Source organism: Pteropus alecto, unplaced genomic scaffold (assembly GCF_000325575.1).
Source record: "Pteropus alecto unplaced genomic scaffold, ASM32557v1 scaffold152, whole genome shotgun sequence".
Lineage (NCBI taxonomy): Eukaryota > Metazoa > Chordata > Mammalia > Chiroptera > Pteropodidae > Pteropus > Pteropus alecto.
In genome coordinates, this window is record NW_006432227.1 from 10,682,204 (window position 1) to 10,693,511 (window position 11,308).

At 36.2% G+C, this 11,308-nt stretch overlaps 1 protein-coding gene across 3 annotated transcripts in view; it reads left to right on the forward strand.

The window, feature by feature from the left end:
• RETREG1 (reticulophagy regulator 1) overlaps positions 1-6,420 on the forward strand; it is an 80,167-nt gene extending 73,747 nt beyond the window's left edge. For all 3 annotated transcript variants that reach the window (XM_006907123.3, XM_015585719.2, XM_015585718.2), the window contains 4 exons: positions 549-686; positions 1,486-1,550; positions 1,792-1,918; positions 3,898-6,420. In XM_006907123.3, the coding sequence (XP_006907185.1) occupies positions 549-686; positions 1,486-1,550; positions 1,792-1,918; positions 3,898-4,391 (824 nt within the window). In that variant the 3' untranslated portion in view covers positions 4,392-6,420. The remainder of the gene's footprint in view (positions 1-548; positions 687-1,485; positions 1,551-1,791; positions 1,919-3,897) is intronic.
• Positions 6,421-11,308: the final 4,888 nt, after the last annotated feature.

Consider the following 11,308-nt stretch of genomic DNA (forward strand, 5'->3'; position numbering starts at 1 on the left):
GAGAGAATGGTCGTCTGACATAGGCGGGGCATTGTTTGGATGGTTTGCATTCATCTCACTGATGGTTCACAACAGCCCCGGGAAATAGTTATTATCCCAGTATTATTGATGAGAGGCTAGTAGATAATAACCTTCCCATAGTGTAATGGCATTTAACAAATAAGTAGAGTTGAGATTTTAACCTAGGACTGTTGTCTGGAAAACACGGGATCTCTGTATAAATTTTGAAGGTAAAATGATTGAAGGGAGGGAGTTGATCTAATTGCAAGTCTTTGAAAAAATGACTTATAAGCACAGTGTGTGTGTGTGTGTGTCTGTGTGCGTGTGCACACGTGTGAGTGTGCACATGCGTGCCACACATATAGGAGTGAATGTTTTCATCATAGCGGGAAGAATTGAAATTATGAATTTATTTCACTCAGGCATTCCTCTAAAGAAAAAAAACTATTTGTCAGTAAGGGAAATGAAATATTTTTGTGAAATACAAAGATGTAGCCTTTTGAAATAAAGATCATCTTACCTACACACTCTTCCTTCTTATATTTCAGTACTATGTGCATTTTTGTGTCCACTGTTCAAATGTAATGACATGGGACAAAAAATATACAGCAAAATCAAGTCAGTTCTGCTGAAACTAGATTTTGGAATTGGAGAATATATTAATCAGAAGAAACGTGAGAGAGCTGGTAGGTAAAGTTTGACTTTTAGATTTCATGCATTAAATGAGACATCAGTGGGTTATTTATTATGAAATCACGTTTGGTACATTTCAGGTGTTTTAGCTTTTTACTACATATCATCACAGAAACTAATCCCCCCCACCCCATGTAACACAGCCTTTTCCTGTTTAGACTTTCATTCTTTCCTGAAACTTACAAGAAATTGACTTTTTAATCCAAATCCTCAGGGGAGGAAGAAGAGGATTCAGCCATTCTATACGATTTATGTTCTTTAAACTGTTTTATTTTGGAGTGGGCTATTGCAAATCAAAAATGGCACAGGTAGGACTAAGAGTGTGGGAGCCATATAAGAGGAATTGAAAGAATAGGGGAAGGAAAAGAAAATACGTAGAGGAAAAACCGGTGTGATCCATTTTCACTTTTTAAGTTGGCTTATGACGTTACAGAGTCTCAAAGTATAGCAAGCATCACAACGTCCTGGAGGGCTCATTAAAGCATAGATTGCTGGCCTACCCCACAATTTCTGATTCTGTTGGTCTGAGTAGGGCCTGAGAATTTACTTTTTAAAAAAGTTCCCAGTGATGCTGATGCTGCTGGTTCAGGGACCACACTTTGAGAAAGCACCGATATGGACCATTTCCCTTGGAAATCGGACATTTGCAAATACGCAAAGCTTGTTAGTGCAAACATTTAATTCTATGGAAGCGCTGGAGAATATGACTGTGGGGGAGCATGTGTAATGGATAAAATACACTATGTCTACGCCGGCCGGGAAACTGAAAGCTTCCAAACTTTTTCTCAACAGAAGCAGACAAAGAAAAAAGTCACAAAGATGACAGTGAATTAGACTTTTCAGCTCTTTGTCCTAAGGTATTTTCTGTTTAGTTTTCAATTTGTTCTTGTGTGGTTTGACTGTAAATTTATTTATAAGCTCTAATGCTGTACGGTTTTCCTAATAGACTCCTCCTATTTCTCTAAGATGATTGAACAGTTCTGAAAGGAAAATGCTCATCTGGTTTTTATTTACTGATATTTTTGGCGTTAGTATGGAATTTTCAAAAGATTTCCCACAGACGTTTAAAATGTGCCACTGGTATTTATATCAACACAGATTAGCCTCACTGTGGCTGCCAAAGAGTTGTCTGTTTCTGATACGGACGTTTCCGAGGTGACCTGGACTGACAACGGGACCTTCAACCTTTCAGAAGGGTACACTCCACAGACAGATACTTCCGACGGTATGCTCACATTTCTAGATGCTCTTTTTATCGTTACGCATGCACGCAGAAAGGTTTAACTGTCAATTGCCATAAACGAAATGGGGCATATCCTGTACAATGGAATATCACTTGGCTCTCAAAATGAAGTACCGACACATGCTACAACATGGATGGACCTTGAACACATGACCATGATGTGAAAGGAGCCAGACACACAAGTCTGCATGTTGTGTAACTCCATTTATATGAAATGTGCAGAGTAAGCGAAGCCATACAGACGGAAGGTAGACGAGGGGCTGCTGGGGGCGGGGGAAGAGGGAATTAGTGGTGATCAGCATGAGTTTCGTTTTGGAGGGATGAGAATGTTCTAGAGTTACATAGTGGTGATGGTTGTACAGGTCTGTGAATGTATTAAAAACCACCGACCTGTACACTTTAAAAGGGTGAATTTTGTGGTATGTGAATTATATCTCAAAGCGATTTTTTGAGTATGAATAAAAATCAAAGCAAGTCAATGTCAAACTGCCTCTATTTCGAAAACAAATATTTACAGTGAACAAAATTAAGTTCTAAAATGTCTGGTGACGTTGTTTATAGCAATAATGGACGGAGGGGAAGAGAGAAGCGAATCCCACATATCCAAGCTCGTCCTCGTTAAAAGGGACCGAGAATAGAGGGCGAGGTCCCCGAATCCAGAGCTGACTCCAGGGTTTCTCATGTTTTTCTTCAAAGTTAGTTAAAAAAATTTAAACACTTAATTTTAAGTTCAATTTAAAATAAATAGTCAACTCTTCTACAGTAACTTTTGTTAAGTCTCATTGGATTATTTTAAGTCGTCTTGGGCATATACTGAAGATGTGAGCAGATTATAATGGAAGATTATAAATGAATTGTTTAGTATGTATTTTTAGAAGCAAGAACACACGTTCTTTTTCTGGAGGAAGGCAGGAGACTGTGCAGTGTCTGATAGGAGACAGGTGTGAGGATCAGGAGACCCAACTTTAGTCTTGCTTTTGTCATTACTGTGTGACCTAGAACAGGTGATGAAATTTTTGTGGACCTCAGTTTCCTCATCTTTAAAGTGCAGCATTCGAACAAGAGGATCATTAAAATCCACGCAAGCTAAATGTCTACCAGACTAGGATAACACTTTGTTCTCAAGCATCCCAGCTCAGATTTACATAACAAAAGGGCAACAATAAACCAACCCATGCATGATGCTTTTCAGTAATTAAATTGAAGATTTCAAATCATTACTGTAAAGAGTTAACCATTATACTGAAAGATTTTCTATGAAAAATGAAAAACTATAAATCACCATCTGCCTGCTAACCTGGCATTGCTTTCAAATGTCCCAAATCTTAAAATGTTCGTTTGTGTGTGTGTGTGTATTTAAGAGACGATTTTGATTAAAATGGTTTGGTCAATATCAGCTCTATTTATGGAATGTTTCCATGACCTCTGAGGTCACAAGTGGAATGGAAGGAGCAATGACTTCTGATTCATTGCTTTCAACAAACACAGGTTACAGATACTTGTGATTCTCTGTAGGTGAAAATAGTCCACATCTACTATACTGGATTCTGTGAAAACCTCCAATTGAAATATTCTTTATTTTGTCATCATACGTATCTACATTAGCTTAAGCTATTTCCCTTCCTAGGAGCAAGGTGAAATTGTTTATAGTGAACATTTAAACTGTAGTCAAAGCCTTAACATTAGACCGGTTAAATATTATCATTATGTACACTGTCTCATGCTTATGAGGAAAGTTAAAGACGTAGGAGGAACATGGGGTATTTGTGCACCTCTAGGTAGTGTCCCAGATTTAGGAGGGGTCCAATACGTGGCTAAGTTGCTTTAAGCCGAACCTAGAGGCTAGGTGAATGTTAAGGTTGCCTGAGGATTCAGATTAAAATAGGATGCCTTTGAGACAGCTATTTTATTTCCAATATGTAATGGTGTTTAAACATGAACTTCTGTTATACATTTCACAGATCTTGACCGACCCATTGAGGAAGTTTTCTCGCGAGAACTTTCAGATTTTCCATCTCTAGAAAACGGCATGGGAACAAATGATGAAGATGAATTAAGCCTTGGCTTGCCCACTGAGCTCAAGAGAAAAAAGGAACAGCTGGACAGCAGTCTCAGACCGAGCAAAGAGAGGCAATCAGCAGCTGGTCTCACCCTTCCTCTGAGCAGTGACCAAACCTTTCAGTTGATGAGCAATCTAGCCGGGGACGTCATCACAGCTGCAGTGACTGCTGCTATCAAGGACCAGTTAGATGGTGCACAGCAAGCCCTTTCTCAGGCTGCACCAAGCCCAGGAGAGGACACAGACACTGAAGAAGGTGATGACTTTGAACTCCTTGATCAGTCAGAGCTTGAGCAAATTGAGAGTGAATTGGGACTTTCACAAGACCAGGAAGCAGAAGCGCAGCAAAATAAGAAGTCTTCAGGCTTCCTTTCAAATCTACTCGGAGGCCATTAGTCTGGGAATCAGCTTGTACAACAGAGCACAGATAAACTACCAAAAAATTTCAAACAAGTTAAAAAAAAAAAAAAAAAAAGGAAAAAAGTGTTTTTGGAACTGTGAGCTTTACTGACTAGTTTTTTTGTCTTATTTTCCCTTCTGCAGTGAATTAATTGGATATATATCAGCTGACACTGCTAGATTGATATTTCCGATAGTTTTTTATGTAATAAGCATGGAAATGAAATATATATATACAGTTGACCCTTCAAACAAATGGGTTTGAACTGTACGGGTCCACTTATTTGTGGATTACTTTCAATAAATACTATAACTGTATTTTTCTCTTATGATTTTTTAAAATGACATTTTCATTTTTCTAGCTTTATTATAAGAATACAGTATATAATACATATATAAAATATGTGTTAATCGACTGTTTATGTTATCGGTAAGGCTTCTGATCAATGGTAGGCTATTAGTAGTTAAGTTTTTGGGGAGTCAAAAGATACATGCAAATTTTTAACTGCACGGGGGGTCGGTACCCCTAAGTCCCGCATTGTTCAAGGGTCAACTGTATATATATAGACATGAATACGAGAGGTTGTTTTTAAAGCAAAAAGAAAACACCAAATTATTGAGCTCCTCCATAAGTATTTCTTACTTTTTTCTTTACAATTAATTTTTTCAAGCATGCAAAAACAGTTTATTGTAACTCACTGAAATATTAACAATTGTGAATACACGCTGTATCAGCTCCTCTGTTCCTAATACTTAGAAACAGTTAAAAAATTTTGGTTGATTTTGGTGTAAAAAGACAAATATTATCAAGGCCTCCTTATTTAAAGGACTTTAGGAAATATCATAATTAATTTCCTAGGAAAAATTTAAAAATATATTTAACTCCTTTGGATAGGCTGATACATTTCCATGTTATTTCTGCTGTTACAGACTTAGACTTACTTGTAAATGGCATGCTCCATTGACTGCCAGCTCTAGTCTTGCATTGGGTGGTATTAACCCATAGAAAGCAAGTAATTATATATCACGTAGATGGTGGTTTTGATGTAAACAGAGATTGAGCTGTGTTTTGTTGCTCAATTGTCATATATTTGTAATAGAGATATTGTGAGTACAGATCTAGTCTTACCTGCCCAGACTTAGGTTAAGCCCTCATCTTTCATATAGTGTCATAAGAAAAGTCTCTTAAAATCATGCACCTAGTTCCTGGTATGTTCCGTGAGTGATGTAGTCATCAGCAGTAGAGAAACAATAACTGTTTTTGTAGTCTGTATAGATTCTCCTACAGGAGAACACCTCGCTTGGCTTTAAAGTGTATTTATTTGCCATTGAAGTTTAAATAGTTCATCTGTTTTTCATTGGGAAGCTGGAATATATTTTCCCTTTATTTTAAACTATTTAGATGACCTTTAAGTAACCAAATTTGACTTAGGTTTTAACAAAGGACTAAAGAGCAGAAATCAAGCTAATTTTGTTTTTGCGATACAACTTTTAATAGTGTTGAGGGACCATGTCAGCAACTACCAATAATCTCTTCAATCGTTGGGTACAGCTGGCATTTCTACAGGCGCATCCAGACATCTGAGACCCTTAGAAAGGAAGGATAATCCAATAATACAAGAAATCTGTGGTCCCCTCCCTTCATTTTATCCCTTTCATTTCTAAAGATTAATTGTAGGTAATCTGATGTTTTAATGTAGCATCTCTTATTTATTTTTTCTTTCTGAGGTATTAAAATATCTAGACTGAATTTTGCCAAATGTTAAAGGGGGAGAGGTTACTGAAGAGTTTGAATGCTTGCTTTTTTGTGATTGACTATGCTTATATGTCATTAGTGCCTCATGACTGTGTTTGATGTCCTTTATTGATACAAAGTGAGCCTGTGCCTTCATTATCTTGCCCATTTTGGTACAAATGAAAACCTGGTGTTAGATCTATGAACTGTGTGGGTCTGGGAGGAATATACCTGAATTCTATTCAATAAGTTTCTGGACATGAAGAAAAATACAGTCACATATTTATAAAATAGTTGTTACCAGGATTCTTTCTTTTATGTGTATGATTTTTCATTTTAAAAATATTCTTGGCCATTAAGTCAAAAAGTTTAAAGGTCATTTCTGTTTCTTCACTGAGGGGAAAAGAAGTTTAATAATCCAAGTTATGAAAGAATGTGTTACAATCACTCAAAAGCTTACAAGAAAAGATAAACCAAGAGTTGATGGTATGAAAAACATGCTAGAATCAAATGCTATAAACTATGATATAAAAGAGGCTTAAGGATGGGGAAGGGATGAGGATAGGGTAAGGTAGAAAAATGTGTTACCTGCACTGTGGAGGAGACCTACCAGCTCTCTATGGACATGGACAGTAACATTATATATAACCATTTATATACTTCAATATCATTTGTTCAAGAGTATATGAGATTACAAATTTACACAATGCATTAATGGTATTCTTAATTCAAACAAACAGGGATGTCAAAGGTTTTTCGTGTGTGTGTGTGTGTGTGTGTATGTGTGTGTAATTATATACAATCTTATTTCTGATTTTACATATAATCTTATTTCTGATTTTAAGATAGTAACAGTAAACCCTAAATAGTAAACAGATCCAGTGCAGTAGGGGACTATATAGCGCTTACCATGAATATATATGTCATTAAAATTTGAAGCATGGATTTTTTTTAAATTGTAGAGTTGTAGAAAAATGTTTTGCTCACTTCCTGTAAGAAATACTGAAAAATCATACAATGGAAATAGCATACATTGACCATGTATTTTCATCTGAAACAATAACGCAAGGCCCAAGATCAAGCTTGCTTTGGAAGGTCAACCCAGGGTTAAATCAGTGTTTATATTCTCATTCTAAAATATCCTTGCTTTTTTCTTGCTCTAAAAATCTTCAAAAGTGATTTTAAAAAAATGCCTCTCCCCAGTTTAGTTTTAGGAAAAGAAACTTTTATAAGATTTTGCAATTGACAAACATCTTCCACATATTTAGGCATCTCACTCTAATATTTGATGTATAAATTTCTTCCTTTATAGAAGTGGCGAATGGCAGCATACTACTGAGTTTGGCTAGAAGCAAATATACATTGAAAAAAGTGACTTAAACGTTTTCCTTTTTTGTTTATAATTTAGATTGATGTAGTTCTTTACACTACTCCAGCTATGAGATTGAAGTTATTCAGAAAACCCTTACTGAAGTGTCATCATGATGAAGTTAGAAAGTCCCAGAACTATATTTCTGTGTATTATTCCTCCATTTCCACAGCAGCATTTCAGTTAGGACGGAATGCTGGAAATAGTCTTCTCATATAATGATGTTTTGAAAATGAATGGAGAAAAAAAAGTGTCTGAAAACACTTTTGGGGTAAAAAAGCTGTATAAAACCAAGATAGTGATATTTTTCCTGCCTGTGTTTCACCTTTTTAAATATTAAATATTAAGCCATCTTTTTAAATATTAAAACAAAATAAGTACCTGCTTACAAGAAAACTCTAAGTTTCTTTTAATGGGCCTAGCTCTATATTGGCCTTATAATCCAATAAATGCTGTGTAATAAAAGGAAAAAGCTTTGCAGAAATGTCTATTATTTCAGTTGACTCTGGACCATGTGTGAGGTTTTACGCTAGGCATTTTTAATGGTTCTAACACTTACTGGCTTTTGGACTCTGAGTCAATCACCTAAATCCCTGCACGTTTTCTTCATCTATAAAATTAAGCTTAGCACCTACCTCATAGTGTTATGAGGATTAAGTATCTAAAACTGGGGTTGGCAAACTATTTTTGTATGGAATACTAACTAAAGATCATCTTTTACATTTTTAAACAATTGAAAAAAATCAGAATATTTCATGATGTGTGAAAAAGATATGCAATTCAAAATTCAGCATCCATAAATTAAGTTTTATTAGAACATGCCACACTCATTTATGTACTACCTATGGCTGCTTTCATGCTGAATAGCAGAAAACTTGAATGGTTGTGACAGGGAACAAAGGCCTACAAAGCCTCAAATACTTACGATCTGGCCCTTTATAGGAAAAGTTTGTCAACCCTTGATCTATTACATAGAAAACACTCAATTGCCGTTAGGATCACATGTAATCTTCATGACTCTACAATTAAGTGCTATTAAGAGCATTTTTCTGGACAGGGTTAAATAAAGTCTTCAAAGTCACATAGCTAGTAAAGGGTAAAGTCAGTTTGACCCCAAAGCCCATTCTCTAATATGTCACATTAGCTAATGTTTTAAAAAACATATTAAGAATGATTACAATTTTATATAGTTTAATATAACTCCACCAAATAGTAAAGATTAATTTTATTTTCTTTTTTCTTTTTTCAAAGAATCCAGAAACCATCTGATCTATACATTTTAAATGCTGTAATAACCAGGTTTTTCTATACATTCCAATTCCTTGTTAATTTAAGAACAAAACTTTGCATATCTAGATATCCAAAAACTAAGAGGCAGTAAATGTTTTAAAATTGTTTTTACTGAAAATCATAACTGAACATTTTTAATTCATAGAAATTTTAAACCATTTAATAAATGCATGTTAGTTTTATATTCCATATTTGTTTCCCCCCAAAAGTTAAGCTCCACAAACCCAATCCCCATTAGTTTTCCTTTTAAAAACCAAGTTGCCACTGCACTATAGGAATGTGAAAAGTAGCAAACCTGTCACAAGCGAATATTGTGATCACTGTATCAACCGACTTGAGGTGATTAACTTTTAAAATTTTATTATCAAAAAATTAACATCCCAACGTCTTCCAAGACTGAAAAGGAACCACATTGTTATCGGTACTGTTACTTTTACAGTATGTACCATAACAGCTATATGGTGATTGTTTTCAAATTTAAATTTTTTATCATGGGTGGGCAGTCTCAGTTTAAATCCCTCAGTAGAATGATTAATTTGGTAGTAAACATTTTAAATAATATTGTCAGTAGAGATTAGATACATGAATATAGTACTCTGGATATGCTATGGAAAATTTAACGCAAAGGTTGCTTAGTCAATCGGCTTGCATTTACCAAGGACCTATAGGCTATAAACCTGCTCCTTCCTGGTATTTTTCCAATCAATTCCAGCTACTGCAGCTGGATCTAGTGAAGACTCAATTCTATTTCTGATGCCAACATAAAGTGAAATGCTTTTTGAGTCCCTACTGTTTACCAAATGAAGAATGAACGGCAAACTCTAGAATTCAACCCTTTATCCAATGATACTTTAAATATTTTCGTCTTATTTTCTCTTCTTTACATGTATCCTATGCTGCACCCAAACTAGACATATTATTGCTAAATATGTTCCTTCTTTCCCTTCCCCCAGTATTTCTTCTGACCCCTTTTTCCACTTGCCGTTCTCAATATACCCTCCTTCAGGACCCATCTGAAATGTCAACTCCTTAATGAAAACTTATCTGATCTAATTGATATTTCTCTAAAGACTCATTGCTCTTTTCTTTGTATTTCATTTTACTTGACCCCACCTTTATTGTATTAGTTGTGTATTTCTTACCATTCATAACAAATCCCCAAAATGAATTTAATTCATTAATTTAGTACCAGTTGAATATTGTAAAGGATGGGTAATGTTGTAACTTATAATAATAAATATACGTTTGGTCCTCCACCCATTCTTGGCACAGAGCTCCTAAAACCTTAGGAATTTCCTAAGTGTCTTTTTGTTATCTTAATGAGGTGACCTTTGAAAAGCCCTAGGTATCCTAGCCAAGAGTGTGGGGTGCCCAGACTCCACAGGGACAGAGCTCTGGTGTTTGGGACGCTTCTGGACTTCTAGCTTTTCTTTTGTATCCTTCAATGTCCTTTGTAATAAACCAGTAATCTAGTAAATAAACTGGTTTCCTGAGTTCTGTGAGCTGTTCTAGCAAATTAATCAAATTTGAGAAGGGGATCATGGGAACCACCAATTACAACCAGTAGGTAAGAAGCACAGAACTACTACTTGTGGGGTCTGATGCTATCTCCAGGTAGAGTGCAAGGATTAAGCTTTTCCAACTGGTGTTGGAAAATTGCTTGGTGGCATGGAAAAAACACATATTGGCGATAGGAAGAATGGGGGAAAGGTTACGGGAAATAATGGAAACCAGTCGAGGGAATTTAAATCTTGTGGGCAACAGACAATCATTCTTGTACAGAACGAGTGACATAAAAGGAACAATGGTTTAGGAAAAGTAGTCTGATTATCTCTACTGTAGGGTAGAGTATGCGGCAAGAACGGGCTATCCGGGAGACAGCAGAAGAGCAGCACATTGGAAATAATATGGTGGAAAGGCATTTGGGCAGAAACCTTAAAAGGAAGCAAGCCAGCAAAAGAACATTCCAAGCAGAAGACTTAGTATCAACAAAAGATGCTTGCTTAGCCTTTGAGAGGAACATCAACAGTTTCAATGTGGCTGAAGTGGGCTGAGCAGAGTGGGGAAGCGGTGTGCCGGGAGGTCGGAGGTAGGGAGCGGTATGAGTGCTGGCAGATCATATAAGGCCTCCCAGAATCAGAAGTGTTTTAGTCCATTTAAGTTGCTATAGCAAATACCACAGACTGCATGGCCTATAAACAACACATTTACTTCTCACAGTTCTGGAGGCTGGAAGTCTGAGATCAGGATACCAGCTTGGTCTGGTGGGGACCCTCATCCTGGTCAGACTTCTCATTGTATCCTCTTCTGGGTCTCTTTGAAAAAAGCACTAATCTCATTATAAAGGCTCATCCCTCCTGACCTAATCACCTCCCAGAGGCCCCAACTCCTAACAATACCACCTTGGGTATTAGGTTTTACTATTCATTTATTCATTCATTCATTCATTCATTCATTGCCTCCTAACAATACTACCTTGGGTATTAGGTTTTATTATTCATTCATTCATTCATTCATTTA